General features: G+C 43.5%; 1 protein-coding gene across 9 annotated transcripts in view; it reads right to left on the bottom strand.

Annotated features, from left to right (window-relative positions):
- The window catches only part of mtss1lb (MTSS I-BAR domain containing 2b), a 229,804-nt gene that overhangs the window by 108,787 nt on the left and 98,873 nt on the right, over positions 1-22,144 (bottom strand). The window contains exon 1 of one of the 9 annotated variants that reach the window (XM_069900990.1): positions 18,438-18,507. The exons of the other annotated variants lie outside the window; for them this stretch is intronic. Coding sequence (XP_069757091.1) covers positions 18,438-18,462 — 25 coding nt within the window. The 5' untranslated portion in view covers positions 18,463-18,507. Of the gene's footprint in view, positions 1-18,437; positions 18,508-22,144 lie in introns of those variants that run through there. 9 annotated transcript variants of the gene reach the window in all.

Here is a 22,144-nt window from a genome sequence, read left to right on the forward strand (position 1 = left end):
AGACAACGCTGGTGGAAGCGTTCTAGGAGCCGTAGGTGATGCCGGTAGAGGACCCATGATTCGGAGCCGAACAGGAGTGTGGGTATGACAACAGCTCTGTATACGCTAATCTTTGTGAGGTTTTTCAGTTGGTTGTTTTTTCAGACTCTTTTATGTAGTCTTCCAAAGGCGCTATTTGCCTTGGCGAGTCTGTTGTCTATCTCGTTGTCGATCCTTGCATCCGATGAAATGGTGCAGCCGAGATAGGTAAACTGGTTGACCGTTTTGAGTTTTGTGTGCCCGATGGAGATGTGGGGGGGCTGGTAGTCATGGTGGGGAGCTGGCTGATGGAGGACCTCAGTTTTCTTCAGGCTGACTTCCAGGCCAAACATTTTGGCAGTTTCCGCAAAACAGGACGTCAAGCGCTGAAGAGCTGGCTCTGAATGGGCAACTAAAGCGGCATCGTCTGCAAAGAGTAGTTCACGGACAAGTTGCTCTTGTGCCTTGGTGTGAGCTTGCAGGCGCCTCAGATTGAAGAGACTGCCATCCGTGCGGTACCAGATGTAAACAGTGTCTTCATTGTTGAGGTCTTTCATGGCTTGGTTCAGCATCATGCTGAAGAAGATTGAAAAGAGGGCCATAAAAAAGGTTGGGAACCACTGCTCCAGGAGAAGGACACTCCGACGTAACACCTATGACTCAAGGACCTGGCTGTCACCGTCCCAGCATGCCAGGCCGTGGCAGATAAACCCTGGGTGTAAAAGGTGGGGCCAGGTAGGGGTAGGGAGAGGAAGAAACGAGAAGGGAGGAGCACAGGCTAACAGGTAAGAGGTGGATACAGGTGGGAGGTTAGTAGAGAAAGAAGCTGAAAAGTGATGAGGGGGTGTCTCTGAGTGGGGAGGGAATGGTGGGCAGCTATGATAATAAACATAATTATCATGAAAAAAGCATACATTAAATTAAAAAGGCAACAAATATAAAGATGGGCAGATAATACATATTCATAGTTACCAGAGCGCAAGGAAAAAGTGGTGTTACAATCATACACAGTCCTTTTGTGGTGTCGGTGCAGTCCATGATTAATGTAACAAGGGAAGGTTCAAGAGCCTGATCATTGCTGGAAGGAAAATATTCTTTAACCTAGAGGTGCTGGTCGTCAGGCCTCTGCTCGGAGGTAGCAGTGAGCGGAGGTTGTGACCAGGTGATCGGAGTCCTTTATGACATTGGTTGGGCTAACAACAGTCCGCCATGCTGCATAATTTGTACCATCCAGATCCATTTATAATTTTTTAAAATTTAGAGATACAGCACTGTAACAGGCACTTCCAGTCCTCGAGCCCATGCCGCCCAAATACACAAGTGTGGCCAATTAACCGACCAGCCCTGTACGCCTTTAGAAAATGGGAGGAAACCGAAGGAAACCCATGCAGGTAACGGCGGGAATGTAGAAACTCCTGGCAGAGAGTGCAGGATTCGAAATTGGCTTGGTGCTGGTGTAATTGTGCTGCACTAACCACTACACTAACCGTGCCACACTTTATCCAACACTTATCCACCAGATAAGTCTATGTCATTCATGTCTACGAATGGTAGTTTCAAAGATACAGAGAAATATAGAAAATAATAGATCGTTGGTGAGATCATACTTGTGCAGTTCTGAATGTCAAGCGATGGGAAAGATGTCATTAGGCTGGACAGGGGGCAGAAAGGATCTTACTGGGAACTGGGACTGACTGAAGGGCTTGATTTATAAGAAGAGTCTGGAAGGGCTGTGGTTTTTTTTAATCCTAATGGAAGACACGGGCGGCAGGTTTGATGTAGCAGTTAGTGCACCACCTTTACAGCACCAACGATCAGGACCGGACCAGAGTTTGAATCCCATACTGTCTGTAAGGAGTTTGTATGATCTCCCCGTGTCTGTGTGGGTTTTCCCCAGAGGCTCCGGTTTCCTCCCACTGTTCAAAACATACCGGGGGTGTAGGTTAATGGGATATAAATGGGCAGCATGGGCTTGTGGGCCAAAATGGCCTGTTACAGTCTAAATTTTAAAATTTTAAAAATGTAATTCAGATTTATGTTTTAGATGTGGTCAAGAAGTAGGCTTATTTTTTCATTCTACTTGGCAGTGTCCCAGAATAAAAACTTTTTGGATAGAGGTGAAAGTATTTTTGGAGAAAATATTAAAAGATAAAACTCCCACTTATTTTTTTTGGGTAATGTTAAAATGATTGGTCTCAAATTCAGATTAACTATATATCAAATTGAATTTTTACAATTAGCTTTAACCACTTCTTGGAAATATGCAGCCATTACTTGGAAATCAGCTATAGATTTAGGAATGCAGAGATGGCATGCTGATTTACATTCTTGTATTCCACAAAAAAATAACACAACTTACATAATAAAATATGGAGCCCATATTTACAAAGTGTTGATTTGAAAGTTTGAGGGGCTCTCAACAGCTTGTTCCAGTGGTAACTCTCAGCTCCATCGCTATTTGAATCGAGGTTAGATTTTTGTTTCCGACATTTTCCTTTTTTTTGTTCTTTTTCTCTTTTTATGTTTGGGGTCAATGGATGGTTGTGGGTGGGGTGGAAGGCAGAGGGGAATAAGGGGATATATACATATATCACTTATGTATTTATTTTTCAATTTATTCATTTAATAATTGTAGTTATGGTTTTAAAACTTTCAATTTACTCATTTAATAATTGTAGATGTGGTTTTAAAACTTTTAAATATTTTTTTTAATTTTAAATTAAATTATAAAAGCATGAGAGGCACGGATAAGGCAAATGGCAATAGTCCGTCCCCATCCCCTCATCAAGAGGAGGGGAAGTTAATACTAGAGGGTTTTAACTTCTAACTCATCTTTTAACCTCTTAAAAAAGGATGGTGGGGTGGGAATGACTTTTTCCACACAGAAGTTCTGGGTACATGGAATGAGCTGCCAGAGGAAACAGGAGAGGTGGCATCAAAGACTTAATTTAAAAGGCATTTGGGCAAGTACGTGTGAAGGATTAGAGGGCTATGGGTCAAATTCAGGCAAACAGGATGAACTTGGCACAGAAAAGTGTGCTAAAGACTGTTCCTGTGATGCGCAGCTTGATGCCTATAAGCAGAACCAGTGCACTCTGCCCTTCAAACCTGCCCCACCATTCAACATGATCATGATTTATCATTCACGCTGGAGATTAATCTCCATTGAGGTTTCTGTTCTTAACTTTAAAACATACCCTATGTGCTTTGCCATTTCACGTTCAGGTTCAGGATCATATATTACCCGACATAACAGCATTTCTCTGGACCACAGCGCACACACATACGTACAGTGTACAGAAAATAATAATTACATACGTACATAAAGATATCATTAAAAATAGATAGATATAAATATTGTGAGATCATTTACTCTGCCATAGGATATTGTTCCTCAACCTCTCAGCCTGCAGCAAGAAGCTTTTTCCCAGCCTAGCCATTCTGATTTTGATGCTCCTCTCCCTCCTTTCTGGTCATGGGTCAAAAATACAGTGTTCTAGATGGAAAGGGTCCTCAATAATTTTTGGGCCCTATTTACAGTGAATGTCATTGACAGAGATCTTCTTGATGACGATCCTCCATATTGACTTCCAGTCTGATGCTTTGCAGCTGTCGTCCCATGCAATGATACAGCCAGAGAAGTCACCCTCAATTGTACTCCTCTAAAATGTTGTCAAGATGGGGGCTGGTACTCAATCTTCTGAGGAAATGTAGGCGCTGCTGCACCTCCCTGACTAATAAGGAGGTGTTGTGGGTTCAGGATAGGTTGATCATTCTATGCGTACGCAAGACTTTTGTGCTCTCCATAAGGGAGCCATTGATGTGTAGTGGAGAGTGGACGACCTTTATCTTCCTGAAGTCCCCAATCATCTCCTTGAGACTCAGATGTTGTTCTCACACCATTTTAGGAACTCCAGACACAGCTCAGGAGTTATCCACCCCTGCTGAATGGTTCTCCCTTTTGGCAGCCCCTCAAATCGAGACCCATATCTGCCCTCTATACCAATCCGTGGGCCAAGCATTCACCTTTGTGATCCTTTTATCCCTGCACCTAGCTACTGTGGTGGATTAGGAGCATGCAGGAAATTATTCCTGGCACCAGGACAGGTAGGCTGGAAAATAGCTTCTTCTTTCAAGCTGTGAGATTGATGAAGAGTATACTGTAACCAAGTAAATCATCCCAAAATATTTACATATATTTTAAATTATATTCTTAAATATATTTGTGATTATTATGTGTTGTGCATTGTGTGTGCATCATGGCCTGGAGAAATGCTGTTTCACCTAGTTGTATATGTAGAGTCAGATGTGATAACGAACTTGAACTCTGCGTGGTTACAGCATCAGCGATCGGGACAGGGATTTGAATCTTGCGATGTCTGTAAAGAGTTTGTACGTTCTCCCTGTGTCTGTGTGGGTTTTCCCTGGGGGCTCCAGTTTCCTCCCACCGTTTGAAACATACTGGGGGTGTAATTGGGGAGCACGTACTTGTGGGCCAACGGGGCCTGTTAACATGCTGTATGGCTACGTTTTTTTTTTAAATTAAACTTAACTGTAAATTTTAAAAAAGAGTAAAGCACTGTGAGAACACACTGTGCTCCTGTTTCACCAGACTGGGCTCTTGTTACCCATGGCATATATGGGCCAATTAGGGATACATCTGGAACTGTGCTGAGTGACCAGGGCTGATCTCAACAGACGATCATTTGAAGCTATCCAATACTCAAACATGGAGGAACTCCGTGGGTCAGGCAGCTTCCATGGAAGGCATTTCAGGCTGCAATTCTTCATCAGCAGTCAGGAACAAGAGAGCCTGCAGGTGCCGGAGCCGAGTGCAATATACAAAACGTGCTAAAGAAAGGGTCCACAGGGCTAACACCTTTTACTTCCTATGGATGCTGCGCGGCCTGTTGTTTCTCCACTACTTTTGTGCCAGGGACAATTTGCTTTTCCAAAGTGGTGGCAATTTTATTTTTAGTTTGGGCTGGTATTTTTTCAATGAAATGGTTTAAAGTTCAAATGAAGGGTCTGCCTTTTGCATTCTGTTTAGGGCTTTCAAAGGAGATGGAAAACAGTTCATCTGTTAACAGTAACTGGCTACATGCAGTCTGTCTTCTGCTTAGATCTGACCTCATCTAAGGCACCAAGGAATAGCAGAGAGGAAATAATCATCCCCCGTCAGACTGTGAGGTACAAATCTAAACCATATGTACAAAGGCTCTAACTATTCTCGTAACTCGGCACATGAATAGGCAACTGCTCGAATTAGGTCTCTCCCCACAGAAACAGACGACTTAGCCTCATGCCAATTCTCCACCCAGTAATCGCCGTGACCCCACCAACACTGCCTGGCTCTTCCTGCCCCACTGCGCATCACAGTTCTATTCCATAGGCGCTGGCAGCCTTGCAGACCCACACATCCACTCTCCCCAACTACAACAACAGGCCCAATGTCCAGGTAAAACTTTGCTTTCTTTTTAGTAATTTTTATTGGTTTTTATAATAAATACAGTAGAATTAAGAAATGTGTGTGTATAAAATTTCTATTTATTTATTTATTTGTTTATTTATAAAACTTCAAACATTATAAACTTGGACCCCCCCCCCCTCCACTGCACTGGATGAAAGTAAATAAAAAAAATATTAAAAGCATTATATTTAAAAATCCACACAACCTACTCTAATAAAAAAAAGAAAAATATATCAAAAGCATCTGAGCAGCTTATCCTGAGGGTTACATATATTTTGTAGCTTTTGATTCATAGCGTGAATCAAAAAGCAAAGGTAAGACTCTCATCTGGAAGAGTGAGTTCATCTAATCACATAAAAAACATTTACATCAAATGAAAATAAGGCATAAAAGGTCACTGTATTTGATGAATCAAATACATGTATCTAATTTTTTTTCTAAACTTAAACAGGACATAATATGAGAAAACCATTGAATCACTGTTGGAGGTCTAGAGTCTTTCCACTTGAATAAGATGGCTCTTCTAGACAACAATGTAGAGAAGGCCAGAACCCATTGTGCAGGTACAGAAAAACTCCCTGTGTCTGGGTCAATAACCCCAAAAAGAGCAATTTTTGGATTGGGTTTTAGCTCCACCCAGAGTATAGTTGAACAGATATTAAAAATGTCTTTCTAATAACTTTCTAAGAATGAACAAGACTAAAACAATGTAGCAATTTCAGTTTTGCATCTGTCACAAGTAGGGTTAATATTAGAAAAGTTACAGCCATCTTATCTTTGGACATGTGAACAAGATGTACCACTTTGAATTGGATTAATGAATGTTGGGCACATATTGAAGGTGTATTCATCAGTTTTAAAATCTTGTCCCATAGATCTTCCGATAAGGGTCTTGCAAGTTTCAATTCCCAAGGCTTTTTATTCTTATCATGAAGTACTGGATGCAAAATCAATAATGTACCATATATAATTCCAATAAATCCTTTCTGAGAAGGATTCAATTGAAAAATATTATCAACTAGATCGGGTGGATATACAAATGTAATATGGTATTTAAGAAATTTCTAATCTGTGAATATCTAAAAAATTAATATTCGGTAAGTCATATTTGCTTGCCAGCTGTTCAAAGACATTAAACAGACTTCCTTAAATAAATTTGCAAAAGAAACAATACCTTTGATTTTCTATATAGAGAAGGATTGATCAATTATTGATGGATGAAAAAAGAAATTATGAGAGATAGCACTAGATAAAAAAGTTTTAAAATTAAAACATTTCCTAAATTGGAACCAGATTCACAATACATGTTTGAGTATTGGATTAGATATATCCTTATTGATCTAGGAAAATCCAAATGGAAGAGAGGTGCCCAATAAAGAGGTCCCTGAATACTGCTGTATAGATCTCAATTCTAAATCTGTCCATAGAATATTAAAAACAGCCCAGTAATAAAATCTAAAATTAGGTAGGGCCATACCTCCATCCTTTTTCAATTTTTGTAGTAAATAAAATTTACTAATTCTAGAGTTTTTGTTCTTCCAAATAAAGGAAGAAACTTTTGAATAAATGTTATTAAAAAAAGACTTCAGGATGAAAACTGGAATTGCTTGAAATAAATATAAAAACAGGTAATATTCTCATTTTACCTGCATTAATATGACCTATTAAAGATAATGATAAAGGAGACCATCTAGAAAAGGACAATCTCACATACTTGAATGGAGAAGAAAAATTGAGTTTATAAATCTTTAAATTTAGTAATTTTAACCCCCAAGTATGTGAAATTATCTCCAACAATCTTTAATGGAACTTGAGTGTAGATAGGGACCTGCACATTAATCAGAAAAAGTTCACTATTACGAAGGTTTAATTTATATCCTGAGAAAGAGCTGAATTGAGAAAACACAGATAATATAGCTGGGAAAGATCTTTCAGGATCTGAATATAAACTAATAAGTCAACTGTATACAAATAAACCATGTGAGTTACTCTGTCTCTGACAATCCCTTGAACCTCATGAGAGTCTCTAAGGACTATTGCCAAAGGTTCTAAAGCTAGCTCAAAAAGCAAGGGGCTAACGGGCCATTCCTACCTAGTTGGGGACAAACTAGCAGTCCTCACCCACCCATTCTGCAGGGCAGCCACAGTGTTTTAAAGCACGGAAACAGGTCCATTGGTCCAACTCGTCCATGCTGACCAAGCTGTCTACCCAAGCTTCTCCCATTTGCCTCGATAAAATCAAAGACATAGAAACAGAATTAGGCCATTCTGCCCATTGAGTCTGCCCAACTGTTCTAATTATGGCTGGTGTATTGTTCCCTTCCAGCCCAATCTCCTGCCTTCTCCCCAAAACCTTGGCACACTTACTAATGAAGAACCTATCAAGCTCAGCTTTAAATCTATCCAACCGTCTGTGGCAACAAGTTCCACAAATTCACCACCCTCTGGCTGAAGAAACTCCTCCTCATCTCTGTTCTAAAGGGTTGTCCTTTTGTTCAGGGGCTGTGCCCTCTGGTCCTAGACTCTCCCACTTCCCTCTAAACCTTTCCTATCCCACATACATGTCTTTTAAAGGTTAAGGCTCTTGAACCTTCCTTTGTTGCACTAATCATGGTTCGCTCTGACACCACTAAAGGCCTGTCCACATATTGAAATGTCAATTTATTTTTTTTGTCTGAGGATAACTGTGAATATTTATCTACTTACCTTTTGCATTAATTTTCTTTTTAATTCAAATTATGCTTTCTGTTGTCATTTTTAAAATCTTTTTCAAATTTAGACATACTGCATTGTGACAGGCCCTATCGGCCCATGAACCCATGCCACTCAATTACACCCAATTGACCTACAACACACAGTACATTTTGAAAGGTGGGAGGGAACCAGAGCCGCTAGAAGAAACCCAAACTCCTTAAAGGAAGGGCTAGATTCAAACCCCAGTTGCTTGTGCTGTAACAGCGCTGCGCTAACTACTACGCTAAGAGATACCTGTTTGACTGCAGCAAGTAAGATTCTTGTTGCACATGCACATTGTACAATGACAATAAGCTTGTTATTGTTATGACTAGGTAATAATTGCTCTGGCAGCTCAGTGGTTTTCAAACTGTCCCTTAAACTCACATCCCAACTTAAGTAAACCCCACGCCATCAGTGCTCTGTGATTAGTAAGGGTTACTTAAGGTGGGATGTGAGTGGGAAGGGAAGGTTGAGAATTACTGCTCCAATCATTACTAAAATATTTTGCTTGAGAAAAATTGTTATTGGCCCATTTCCTTTGGAGTTATGAAACCTTGCATATAACAAGTCAATTAGGGACGATGAAAACAATGGTTTTCAAACTTTTTCTTTCCACTCACATATCACTTTAAGCAATCCCTTACTAATCACAGAGCACCTCCGGCATGGGGATTACTTAAAGTTGAATGTGAGTTTAGAAACCAGTTTGAAAACCACTGATCTGCATGCTCAATCCCTCTAAATAAAAAAAAAACACACCTCCGGTCCTTTTTAAATCTTTCTCCTCTCAACTTAAATCTGTGCCCTTTTGTTTTGGATTCACCTGTCCTGGGCTGTCTGAACATTCACTTCATCAATTCCCTGTATAAGTTTATAAGCCTTCTGCACTTCAGAGGGAAAAGTCCCAGCCAATCCAGACTTTCCCAGTAATTCAAACCCACGAGTCAGGCAGAGAAGGAGCTGGCATGATCCAGACTTGATGCAACCCGGTGTGTGATGTTGGCCCTTACCATGCGACTGGCAATGACAACTAGCAGATGGTGGTCAGTTCAGGCCACATGGTGATCTATCCTGGACCCTGCCTTTGTGTTCACAGCGATGGCCTGAGTTATAGTGACAGGTTAACCAGGCTGGGGGCTTTATTCCTTGGAGCATTGCAGGATGAGGAGTGGTCACATTGAGGTGTATAAGATGCAAGGAATAGATCAGGTGAACACAGAATCTTTTGCCCAGAGTCGGTAACTGGAAGACTACTGTTTAAAGTGGGAAGGAGGAGAAGGATTTAACAGGAACCTGAGAGATAACATTTATTTTTACACAGAGAGTGGTGGGTGTACAGAATGAGGTGGTTGAGGCAGGTACTATCACAATGTTTAACAAAAATTAGACTGATATTTGGATAGGATGGGTTTAAAGGGACATGGGTTAAACACAAGCAGGTGAGGCTAGTGTGCGTGAGACATTTTAGTTGGTGTGGGCAAGTTGGGACAAAGGGCCTGTTTCTGCCCTGGGTGACTTTATGGCTCTAAGAGGGAGAAACCTTGGGGGCGTGCAAGAGGAAAGGCTGGAAATGACGGCAGGAATCAAAAGGAGGAGTTCTTTTTGGACCAAACCACCTCCATCACTGTATCAAACTTTGCTCTCAACGATGCACAAAATATTCATCATTTTTAACAGATAAACACGATCCAAAATGATTGAAGATGCATGGTCAGTGAAGATACCTTTGTGCCTAGAAAAGGGGATCGTCTCACCCCCTCCAGTATACTCCAGTCCCATCCCATGTGGCTCAGCATCAAGCACTGTCACACTGAGCACTGGCACACCTCAGGGCTGTGTGCATAGCCCACTCCTGTTCACACTACTGGCCCAGGACTGCATCTTCAAATCCAGCTCCAACAGTGTCATCAACTTTGAAGATGACACAACAGTTGTTGGCCTCATCAGCAACAATGATGAGTCGCACTACAGAAGAGAGGTGAAAAATCTCGTGAAATGGTGTGAGAATAATCTGAGTCTCAATGCATACAAGTCAAAGGAGATGATGGTGGACCACATCAACAACTCAGCAGTAGAGAGAGTGGAGAGCACCAAGTTCCTTGGAGTTCACTTAACTAGCGACCTATCGTGGACACTCAACATCTCCTCACTTGTCAGGAAGGCACAACAGAGACTGAACTTCCCTGAGAAGACTGAAGCAGGCAAGGCTACCGGCCACCATTATGTCAACTTTCTATAGGAGCTCTATCAAGATGGTCCTGGCCAGCTGCATCACAGTGTGGCATGTTTGCTGCAGAGAATTGGATTGGAGGTCAATCCACAGGACCATAAGAACACTGGAGTCTTCCCTCCCTCCCCTCCCCCCCATTGACGTGATCTACTGGGATCCTTGTCTGAAGAGGGCATGCATGCAAAAATCACATTGTGGACCCCTTCCACCCTGCATACAGCATCTTTCTATACTCCCGTCAGAGAAGAGATACAGGAGTATCAGAGCCCGCGGGCAGTGAGAATGCAGAACAACCAAAGGAACTGCTCACACTAACCATCCGAGATTCTCATATGTACAAAACAATATGTATTTATTTGTCCAGATGAAATACTTGTCCTGCATATGTATTTTTTGTCTGTACTTGTGTTATGTCTGGTTGTGTGTTTGCATGTTTTGCACCGAGGACCAGTGACGTCCTGCTTTGCGGAAACTGCCAAAATGTTTGGCCTGGAAGTCAGCCTGAAGAAAACTGAGGTCCTCCATCAGCCAGCTCCCCACCATGACTACCAGCCCCCCCACATCTCCATCGGGCACACAAAACTCAAAACGGTCAACCAGTTTACCTATCTCGGCTGCACCATTTCATCAGATGCAAGGATCGACAATGAGATAGACAACAGACTCGCCAAGGCAAATAGCGCCTTTGGAAGACTACACAAAAGAGTCTGGAAAAACAACCAACTGAAAAACCTCACAAAGATAAGCGTATACAGAGCCGTTGTCATACCCACACTCCTGTTCGGCTCCGAATCATGGGTCCTCTACCGGCACCACCTACGGCTCCTAGAACGCTTCCACCAGCGTTGTCTCCGCTCCATCCTCAACATCCATTGGAGCGCTTACACCCCTAACGTCGAAGTACTCGAGATGGCAGAGGTCGACAGCATCGAGTCCACGCTGCTGAAGATCCAGCTGCGCTGGATGGGTCACGTCTCTAGAATGGAGGACCATCGCCTTCCCAAGATCGTGTTATATGGCGAGCTCTCCACTGGCCACCGTGACAGAGGTGCACCAAAGAAAAGGTACAAGGACTGCCTAAAGAAATCTCTTGGTGCCTGCCACATTGACCACCGCCAGTGGGCTGATAACGCCTCAAACCGTGCATCTTGGCGCCTCACAGTTTGGCGGGCAGCAACCTCCTTTGAAGAAGACCGCAGAGCCCACCTCACTGACAAAAGGCAAAGGAGGAAAAACCCAACACCCAACCCCAACCAACCAATTTTCCCTTGCAACCGCTGCAATCGTGTCTGCCTGTCCCGCATCGGACTTGTCAGCCACAAACGAGCCTGCAGCTGACGTGGACTTTTTACCCCCTCCATAAATCTTCGTCCGCGAAGCCAAGCCAAAGATTTGTGCAACTGTACTTGGATGGCACGTTTGGTGTAGTGATTAATGTCATGCCTTTACAGTGCCAGTGATCGAGACCAGGGTTGGAATCCCGCACTGTCTCCTCCTGTCTGTGTGGGTTTTCCCCGTGGGCTCTGTTTTCCTCCCATCCTTCAAAAAACATACCGGGGTGTAGGTTAATAGGGTGTAAAATGGGCAGCACAGACTTGTAAGGCCGAATTGGCCTGTTATAGTATTGTATATCTAAATTGAATTTGGATGACAATAAACTTGGCTTGATGACCCAGGAATCAACAATGCTCCGACCCTTCCAGTGTCCCACACTTCCATGGAAAGGTAAATAAAGTTCCACTCATGACAGTTGGCCATCCCTCTCATCAGACGCAGTTTGTCACAGGTTTACTTTTGTATCCAATGGTGAATGTGGAGCTTGACCCTAAAAACCACAAGTCCTCCCGCAGGAAGCGCATACAGTTCTCACTGTATTGCTCAGCACACCCCAAAATACTCTGTCACACCATTGCTTAATTCAAGAATGTTCCAGTCCACAAGCCAGCATCACCCAAATGCACCCATGTGACCAATTGACCTACTAACTCGATATATCTTTGGATTGAGGGATGACGCCAGAGCACCTAGAAACTCCTTACAGTTTCGAACACGGGCCACTGACTGTGGTGATGCCACTGTGATGCTTTTATGCCTTGATTTTCAACCGCATCAAAAAGGGCTGTATCTCTATGTATGGCTGGCCTGCCTCCTCCCTGTAACTCCTCCCCCTGGAATTCCCCAATAAAGGCCCGAATCCCTCCCTCAGTATGAATCCTGGAATCGGGCCAGCAACAGGAGCATGCATCCAGGCTTATGATAATAAAAGCCTGTTGTCCAGTAACTCCAGTCTTTTGGTGTTATTGATGGCGTATCACTGTCGCTGCAATAGTTTTGGGCTAAACATGCCTCCCTTTCCATTCTAACTTAATTCATTTTGGGGATTTGGCCATCTCTGGCAAAGCCACTATTTAATGCCCATCTCTAATTGCCCTGTAAAAGAAGCAGTTGGTGACCTGGCATCTGGAAATGCTGTTGTCCTTCTGCAGAAGATGCTCTATACTGTTGTTGGAGACAAACCCCAGGATTTGGTGATGAAAGAATGACAATATCATTCTGAGTAAGGCTAGGAAGTGATTTGAAGGGAAACCTGTGGTTTTCCTCTTTGTCTGTTGCCTGATTCTTTCTTTATAGTAGAGATCATGGATGTGCATTTGGAAGAATCTCAGCAGTGGATTGGTTGTTCTTGGAGTTGTTCAGGGTGCCCAACAATATGCGGCAAAAGTCACCAGACCAGGTACTCGGGGGGATTATACAGGGGTTCATTGTTAACCCACTGCAAGAGAGGAACTGATATTTCCAATAGATTGTCCATTGTAGCTGCCACTTAAATTTCTTATCCACTAAATTTTGATTGTTTTCCATTCTCTTACATCATAAGTTCAAATGTATTAAGACTCTACATGTACAACCAAATAAAACAGTATTTCTCCAGTCCACAGTGCACACACATACATTCTAAACTCAGCAATTAATATCACATGTACAAAAAGATATAATTTAAAATGAATAGATTATATATATATATTGGATGATTTACTCAGTGACAGAATACTGCTCATCAATCTCACAGCCTGCAGAGAGAAGCTATTTCCCAGCCTGGCAGAAATGATTTTGATTGTCCTGTACCTCCTTTCTGTTGCTAGTGGGTTAAAGATACAGTGTGCTGTTTGGAAAGGGTCTTTGCTAATTCTTTGAGCCCTATTTAAGCATCTCTCCTGGTGAATGTCATCAATAGAGGAAAGGTAGATCTCTGTGATCTTCTCAACCGTTCTGATCATCCTCTGTATTGACTTCTTTTCTTTTGATGGTTCCTCATTCAACATTGTATGTTTCTTTCATAATAACAGCCCATCGAAACTGCTCCGCCATTCAATGAGATCATGGCTGATCTGATGATGGGCTCATCTCCACCTACCTGTCTTTTCCCCAGATCTCTTAATTCCCCTACATTGTAAAACTCTATCCAGCCTTGTCTTAAATATATTTACTGATTGCTTCAATGGGCAGTGAATTCCACAGATTCACCACCCTCTGGGAAAAGCAGTTCCTCCTCATCTCCGTCCTAAAATGAGGCTATGTCCCCTCATTCTGGTCTTCCTCACCAATGGGAACAACTTACCTATATCTACCTTTTATCTCTGCCCTTCATGATTTTATATATTTCTATAATATCCCCTCTCCTAAATTCAAACAAGTACAGCCGCAAACTACTCAATCTCTCCTCACAGGCTAAACCTCTCATCTCTGGAATCAACCTCCTCTGCATTGCCTCCAAAGCCAGCAGATCCTTCCTCAAGGAGACCAGAACTGCTTGCAGTTCTCAAGATGCGGCCTCACCAGTACCTTGTTGCTAATCCTGCTTCTAAACTCAGTCCCTCAAATGGTTCCCCATTCTATTAAGACACAAAAACAAAGAGGCCATTGTGTTGTTGGCGGGGAATGACAAAATGGGTGTGTGACCCATCTTCGTGAGGTTCCAGTAATTAGCTCAAGTAGGCAAGGACGTTGACAGAAAAATAGTCAAACGGCCGATGGTTGACTCCTTGACTTTCGATTGCATTAGAAGTGGAGGGAGCAGTGGCATAGTTTTTAAGGAGGCATTAACTAAGCACAACCTGGTGTCAGAGGTGTGGGTTCCAATACATGACGTGGAACCACATGGAACAATAGCAGGAAAACGGCCGCATGGACTGCTGGAATCCAGGAAAAAAACCTCAGGAGATCAAGAGGGGAAGGTGAGAATAGAACACTGCCCTCACTAGAACAGAAATATATCAAGTCATGAGAGACCCAACTACAATGAATGGGAAGGAGCTGTTCCACAAAGTAGAGGGGTCTTAAACCAGGGAGCACAGGTTTGACATGGCTGGCACTGAGGGGAAGATGAGGAGTGTCCCTACCCCCAAAGGGTGCTGGGAGTTCATGACTCACTGCTGGAAAGAGCAGGGGAGGCATATTTCTCTCTCAACTCACCATCTTTGACAGCACTTCAAAAAGCCATGATTTGTGGGACAGTCCGACTGCACAACTGCTTCAGAGCTTGTGAGAGCCCAGTTCAATGCCAACCTCTGCACTGCCTGTGTGGAGTTTGCAAGCTCTACATATGACCCCTGTGGCTTTCCTGCCAGAGCACCCCAGTTTCCTCCCATACCCTGCAGAAGTGGTAAAAGATTGTCCTATGACAGAGAATAGAGAGGGAAAGTGGAGAGCCAGTTTTGACTCAAAGGGCTGAATGTGAGCATCTACAAAGAACCAATGGAATTAGACTGGGTAGGATGTTTTCAACCAGCATAGATGCAAAGCGACCAATGGGCTTTACCTTCAATGGATTCCACAAAGAAGTGCCTGCACTTTATATCTGAGGTTCCCGTGGAATTAAGGAGCTTTAAACCTCTCCTAATTCACTGTTATCCAGTGTTGATATTTTTTCCTTGGTACGATGGAGGATGAGGGTTGACGCTATACTGGTATACAAGATGATGAGAGGCATTGATCACGTGGATGGCCAAAGGTTTTTCTCCAGGGCTGAAATGGCTAACACAACAGGAAATGGTTTTAAAGTGCTTGGGAATAAGTGGGGTGGTGGGGGGGGGAACACAAGAGGCAAGTTCTTCACACAGAGAGTGATGGGTGCAAGGAAAGTGCAGCTGGCAATGGTGGTGGAGACAGGTGTCACAGGATATTTTAAGAGATTATCAGATTTGTACATGGAACGGAGAAAAATGGAGGGTTATGCAGTACGGAAATTATAGGCAGTTGTATTAAAAAGCCAGTAGTGTGCTGCAGATTTCTATGTTCTATATCAAGCCCTGCAATAAAGGATGCAAATCTTTTCACAGGGGGGAACTAGAGTGGAGAGCATGATTAGGGAGTGCAGTTCTGAAACTGGGCAATTAACTTTGACTGGCAGATATAAATTGCCTTTAATGAGGCACAACAGACCAAGGCACTGCACAGGTGATGATTAGATGCTGGGTCAGAGGCTAAACTGACATCTTAGAAGGAAGGGGAGAGAACAGGGAGGGAGGGGAAATGAGGAAGAGGAAGGTGGAAGTAAGGGATGGGGGAAAGAGAGAGAGGAGTCAGAGAAGAAGGTCACCAAGAAGGGAATAAGGAGAGGTAGGAAACGAAGGAGGGAGGGAAAAGAAAAGGTAGGGGGAATGGAAGAGGGAGGGTGGGAACAAAGGAGCATATGTATGAGGGTGGGAACAGAGGAGGATGGGGAAGGGAATGAGGAGGGAGGGAACAAAGGAGGGAGAGAACAGAGGAGGGACGGCTGACCGAGAACTCAGGGAAGGGACAGCATTGCGATCTACGAGGAACAGCTAGATAATAAGACCAGTGAATTTGGGCAATGAGGAACAATCCAAACTGCATTTGAGAAGAAACCTCAGTGTGTGGTGCCATGCTAAAAACGCCATCTCTGCATTTTGTAAAGAGAAGGCCTGCATTAATACAGCTCCAACTGTGACCTCAACATGTATCAAAGAACATAACAAATTGGAGTTTTCTTAGGCTGTCGCAGTGAAACTACAGGAAGCTTCAGATCCAGTGTGAATATACCGAACGGCCTATCCTAGACCTGAAACACCTCCTCATTAGTCAGGAAGGTGCAGTAGTGCCTTCACTTCGTAAGGAGGTAAGGCCACCAGCCCTCATCTTGACAACATTTTACAGGAGCATAATTGAGAGAGTCTTGTCCGGCTGCATCACTGTGTTTTATGGTAGCTGCAAAGCATCAGAGCGGACATCAATACCGAGGATCATCAACCTGGCCAAGAAGATCAATGGGGTCTCCCTTTCATCTATTGATGACATTCACTGGGAGCATTGCTTAAATGGGGCTCAAAGACTTATTGGGGATTCCCACCATCCATCACACAGGATCTTGGACCCACAACCAAGATCCCTTACTTCCACCTTCCCCTTCCTCATTTCCCCTCCCTCCCTGTTCTCTCCCCTTCCTTCTAAGATGTCAGTTTCCTGTATCTTTGGGTCTCTTATTAATAAAATGAATACATATTCCAAAATATTTATGCATATTAATTTTATATTTTGTTTTTTTGTATATGTGTGATTATTATGTGCTGTGTATTGTGAGTGTATGTGTGTGTGTGTGTGTGTGTGTGTGTGTGTGTGTGTGTGTGTGTATATGTGCACCATGGCCAGAGAAACATTGTTTTATCTGGATGTATATGTACAGTCAGGTGATAACAAATTTGAACTTGCATATCGTCTATAAAAATAACTCACACATCTTCTTTAAACACCATAACCTATTTAACCTATATGGCATTAAATATTCAATTCCACCTTGGGGATTAAGATTCTGCTTATCTCCCCAATTAAAGCCTTTCCTAACTTTATATACTGCCATCATATTGCCGCTAATGCTCCAGGGAAAACAAATCAAGTTTGTCCAACCTCTGCTGATACTTCCTAATCCAGGCAACATCCTGGTGGACTTTTCTGCACAGCGTCTGCATCCCTCCTGCAATGCAGACTGACATGTGGACTGTAAATGTGGACCAACTAACACTGATCTTTTTACGCACTTGCCTGAGCGATGAAGCATGCACCTTCCTCACCACCCGAATCGGTTGGGTGCCTCATTAAGAGAGCTACAAATGTGAAACCCAAGATCCCTCTGTACATCAATGGCCCTGCTGTTGAATGTCAACTTTACTCTTATATTTAACCTCCTAAAATGCAACACCTCACATTTGGCTGGATTAAAAACAATTTTCACATACAAAACCATTGCAAAATTCTCTGACCTCAAGTAGTAACTCTCCCCATTATGGTCTTGGGGACTCCTGTTGAAGAGCATAGAACATTCCAGCAGAGTACAGGATCTTCTGCCCATAATGTTGTGCTGACCCAAACCTGCTCATCAACAATCTAATATTTCTCTCTCTGACACCTATGACCCTCTATTTTTTTTACTTTCATGTGCCAATTCAAGAGTCTTTTGAATGTCCCTACTGTACCACCCTCTACCACCATTCCAGGCAATGCACTCCAGGCTCCCACCACCCTCTGTGTTAAAACCTTACCTCTGACATCTTCTAAACTCTCCTCCACTCACCTTAATCAAATGTCCTCTGGTATTTGAGATTGTCACCCTGGGGGAAAAGGTGCTGGCTATCCACCCAATGTAAGCCTCTTGTAATTTTGTATATTTCTATTAATTCTCCACTCATCCTTGGTTGCTCCAAAGAGAAAACCCCCAGCTCTGTCTCCATCAACCTTGCTTCACATGACATGTTCTCCAATCCTGGCAACATCCTAGCAGGTCTCCTCTGCATCCTCTCTAAAACATCTACATCTTTCCTGCAATAAGGCAACCAGAACTAAACACAATATTCCAAGTGTGGCCCAACCAGAATTTTATAGAGCTGCAACATTACTTCATTACTCTTGAACTCAATCCCCCAACTAATAAAGGTGACCACACCACACTCACTCAATCATGCTACCAACCTGCACACAACCTTGAGGGATCCATGGGCTTCGATCCCAAGATCTCTCTTTCTCCACACTGTTAAGAATCCTGTCGACAAACACACACAAAAAATTATCCAGGATCCACAAAGATCCCACCATGAATTGACATTAGATCTTGTTAAATCATTCAACCCTTGCCCCTGTCCAACATTCCTCTGAATCAGTGGGATACAACGATACAGTTCCTGGGTTATATCTGTCCTACCCTCGCCTTCTTCCCATGACTTCAGAAAGTCCAGTGTACCTCACTCTCTGCCTCCTCATGCAATCATCAAAGTTGAGCAGCTTCCTTTCTGTATACCATAAAGCTTCCTGAATGATCAAGTGGTTGACACGTAAACTAATGCTTCCATTACTCAGTTAGAACCAAATTCTCTTGAACACTATTCTCAGCACTGTGTTTTATTCAGCAGTACGATGTTTGGATAGACTTGCTGGGTAGCACACAAAAGTAAAACATGGATGTCTGCAGACAACATGGTTCAAGCCAAAGCACAATGCTGGAGAAACTCAGCAGGTCAGTGTACTTTATAGCATAAAGATACATAACCAACGTTTCAGGCTTGAGCCCTCAATTAAGGTAGCACTTTAACTCAGCACGCGTAAACTTGAACTTGAAAACTGAAAGACCCCAGTCCAATTCATATTCAATCACCCCAACGTTCCCAGCAATGAGGCATTCTGAGAAAGGCCATCACTCAAGAGGTGAGATGCAATGGGCAAACGTGCTGGACAAACTCAGCAGGGCACCAGCAACCACAGGAAGTAAAGGGCAACCAATGTATTTGGCTTGAACTTTGGCTGGCATCTGAATAAGAAGGAGGGGGGAGAGGGGGAGGAGAGGAGGGAGGAAGGAGCAAGAAGGCTCAGTTAAGAGGTCATAGATGGGAGGGTTGGTGAAAAAGGGTGAAAAATGATGGGGGAGAGGGCAGAGGGTACCTCTCTGATAGGTAGTTGGTAGCTGGAGACAGAGGGATAAGTAAAGAGTTGAGAGGGGGTTAACAGAAAATGGAGAAGTTGATGTTAATGCTGTCTGGTTGGAGAATGCTCTTATAACCATATAACAATTACAGCATAGAAACAGGCCAGTGCGGGCCTTCTCGTCCATGCTGAACACCTTCTCCCGGCCCACAACCTTTCACACTTACCTCATCCATTAGCAGACAGAATACAAAGTATCATTTTTCTAATTTGTGGGAGGCCATAGACAGCATGGGAATGGGATGTGGAATTGAAATAGTTGAAGTCCTTGCTGTTGCACCAAACAGACCAAAGGTGCTCAATGAAATGATGCCCCAGACTGCATCCAGGCTCTCTGATGCAGAGGAGGCCACAATGGGGGCATCAGATGCAGTAAATGATCCCTACAGATACACAGGTGAAGTGTTGCTTCACTTGGAAAGACTGTTTGGGGCCACGAATGGTGGCAAGGGAGGAGATGAAGGTGCAAATGTAACATTCCTTACGGTCACAGTGGTAGGTACCAAGGGGATGATTGGTGGGAAGGAATGAGTGGACAAGGGAATCACGGAGGGAGTGGCAGAGAGGGCTGGAAGGAAGGTGCCAGAGAGTAGTAGTAGATAATTGTTTGTCAGAATGGAGGCCGGTGACAAATGGTGTACCTCAGGGTTCGGTATTGGGACCGTTGCTGTTTGTCATATATATTAATGATCTGGAGGATGGGGCAGTAAATTGGATTAGTAAATATGCAGATGATACTAAAATAGGGGGAATTGTAGATGATGAAGAGGGTTTTCAAAGATTGCAAAGGGATTTAAACTGCTTAGAGGAGTGGGCAGAAAGATGGCAGATGGAGTTTAATGCTGATAAATGTGAGGTGCTTCATTTTGGAAAGAATAATCAAAGCAGGACATATGTGGTAAATGGGAGGGCATTGAAGAATGCCGTGAAGCAGAAAGATCTAGGAATAACGGTGCATTGTTCCCTGAAGGTAGGAGCGCATGTGGATAGGGTGGTGAAGATGGCCTTTAGTATGCTTGCCTATATACATCAGTTCATAGAATATAGGAGTTGGGAAGGCATTGGTGAGGCCAAATTTAGAGTACTGTGTGCAGTTCTGGTCATTGATTTATAGGAAAGATATTAACAAGATAGAGAGAATGCAGAGAAGATTTACAAAAATGTTGCCTGGTTTCAGCATCTGGAGTACAAGGAAAGATTAAGCAAATTACGTCTTTATTCCTTGGAACGTAGAAGGCTGAGAGGTGATTTGATAGAGGTGTTTAAGATAATGAGAGGGATAGACAGAGTAGATGAGGAAAGGCTTTTCCCATTGAGAGTAGGAGAGATGGATACAAGAGGTCATGGGTTGAGAGTTTACGGGCAAAGGTTTAGGAGTAACATGAGGGGGAACTTTACTCAGAGAGTGGTTACTGTGTGGAATGGGCTTCCGGGAAAGGTGGTGGAGGCAGGGTCAATTTTGTCATTTAAGAAAGAGTTGGATAAGTATATGAATGGGAGGGGGATGGAGGGATATCGGCAGAGTGCTGGTAAGTGGGATTAGAGGAGGGTATTTGGATTAGTGCAGACTAGAATTGCCAAATTGGCCTATTTCTGTGCTGTAATTGTTATATGTTAAGATGAGTCTGGTGGTAGGATCACATTGCAGATTGCAGAATTTGCAGATGATGATATGTTGGAAACTGAGGCTGGTGAGATGGTCGGTGAGAAAAAGGGGAATCCTGTCCTTATTATGTCTTGGGGTGGAGGGGGCCAGGGTGTGAATAGAGGAGATGTAGGTGAGGTCTGAGTTAATGGCAGTCGAGGGGAAGTCATATTTTCTGAAGTAGGTCATCTCAGATGTTCTGGAATGGAAGACCTCATCCTGGGAGCAGATGTGATAGAGACAGAGGGATTGAGAGAAAGTAGAATCCTTACAGGGGACAGTATTTCAAGATTCTTTTATTGTCATCATCAGAAATTGCTCTTCCAGAGAGAAGCAAAAGAGGGTCCCTTCACAGTCGCTGAGTATTCATGGATTCGCTTCAAGCACTTCCACAGCCGCACAGAGTTCAGTCCAAACCATTGTCAACCCGAGCTCCAGATTCAAACCTCAACATGATCAAGAAGCCTTCACCTCTGGTGATCCTTGGAAGCCCTACCCGGCCTCGGGATCCTCTTGCATTCCAGTTCCGATATCTGGTTCCCTTTCAGCCAGTCTCGAGCAGTCACCAGAAGCCTGCGTGGGTTCCTCAAGCCCCTCACTAATCCACTGCCGTGGTCACCATCCTGTAGGGTGGTCTCTCCTGCTTCTTCTCAGATGGGGGTTGACCTCCCAGTTTTCTGGTGCCCTGCGTCAGTCCTCTGCTTGCCCAGAGTCTGCAACCCCTCAAAGTTGCTGCTAGCACAGGTGCCACCAACCTGGGCCGAGAGCCCCATGGTAGCAGGATTTAAAAATAAAACCCTATCAGCTCCTTTAACAGGCCGTTTAAAGCCTGTATGGAGCCATCGGTGGTAGGACTGGGCAGTAGAACCCTGCAGAAGAGAGCTGCTCCCTGCTCTACCCGGTTCTGCGCCAGAGGCAGCGCTGACATTTTATTCCCCTTTCGTTGGGAGTTGGTAGGTTTATAGAAGATGTCTGTAGAGATGTCTTGAGATGGAGACAAGAGAAAGTGAAGATGGTTGCCAGGGATAGACCAAGTGAATTTGAGCTCAGGGTGAAA

The sequence above is a fragment of the Narcine bancroftii genome, chromosome 10 (assembly GCF_036971445.1).
Source record: "Narcine bancroftii isolate sNarBan1 chromosome 10, sNarBan1.hap1, whole genome shotgun sequence".
Lineage (NCBI taxonomy): Eukaryota > Metazoa > Chordata > Chondrichthyes > Torpediniformes > Narcinidae > Narcine > Narcine bancroftii.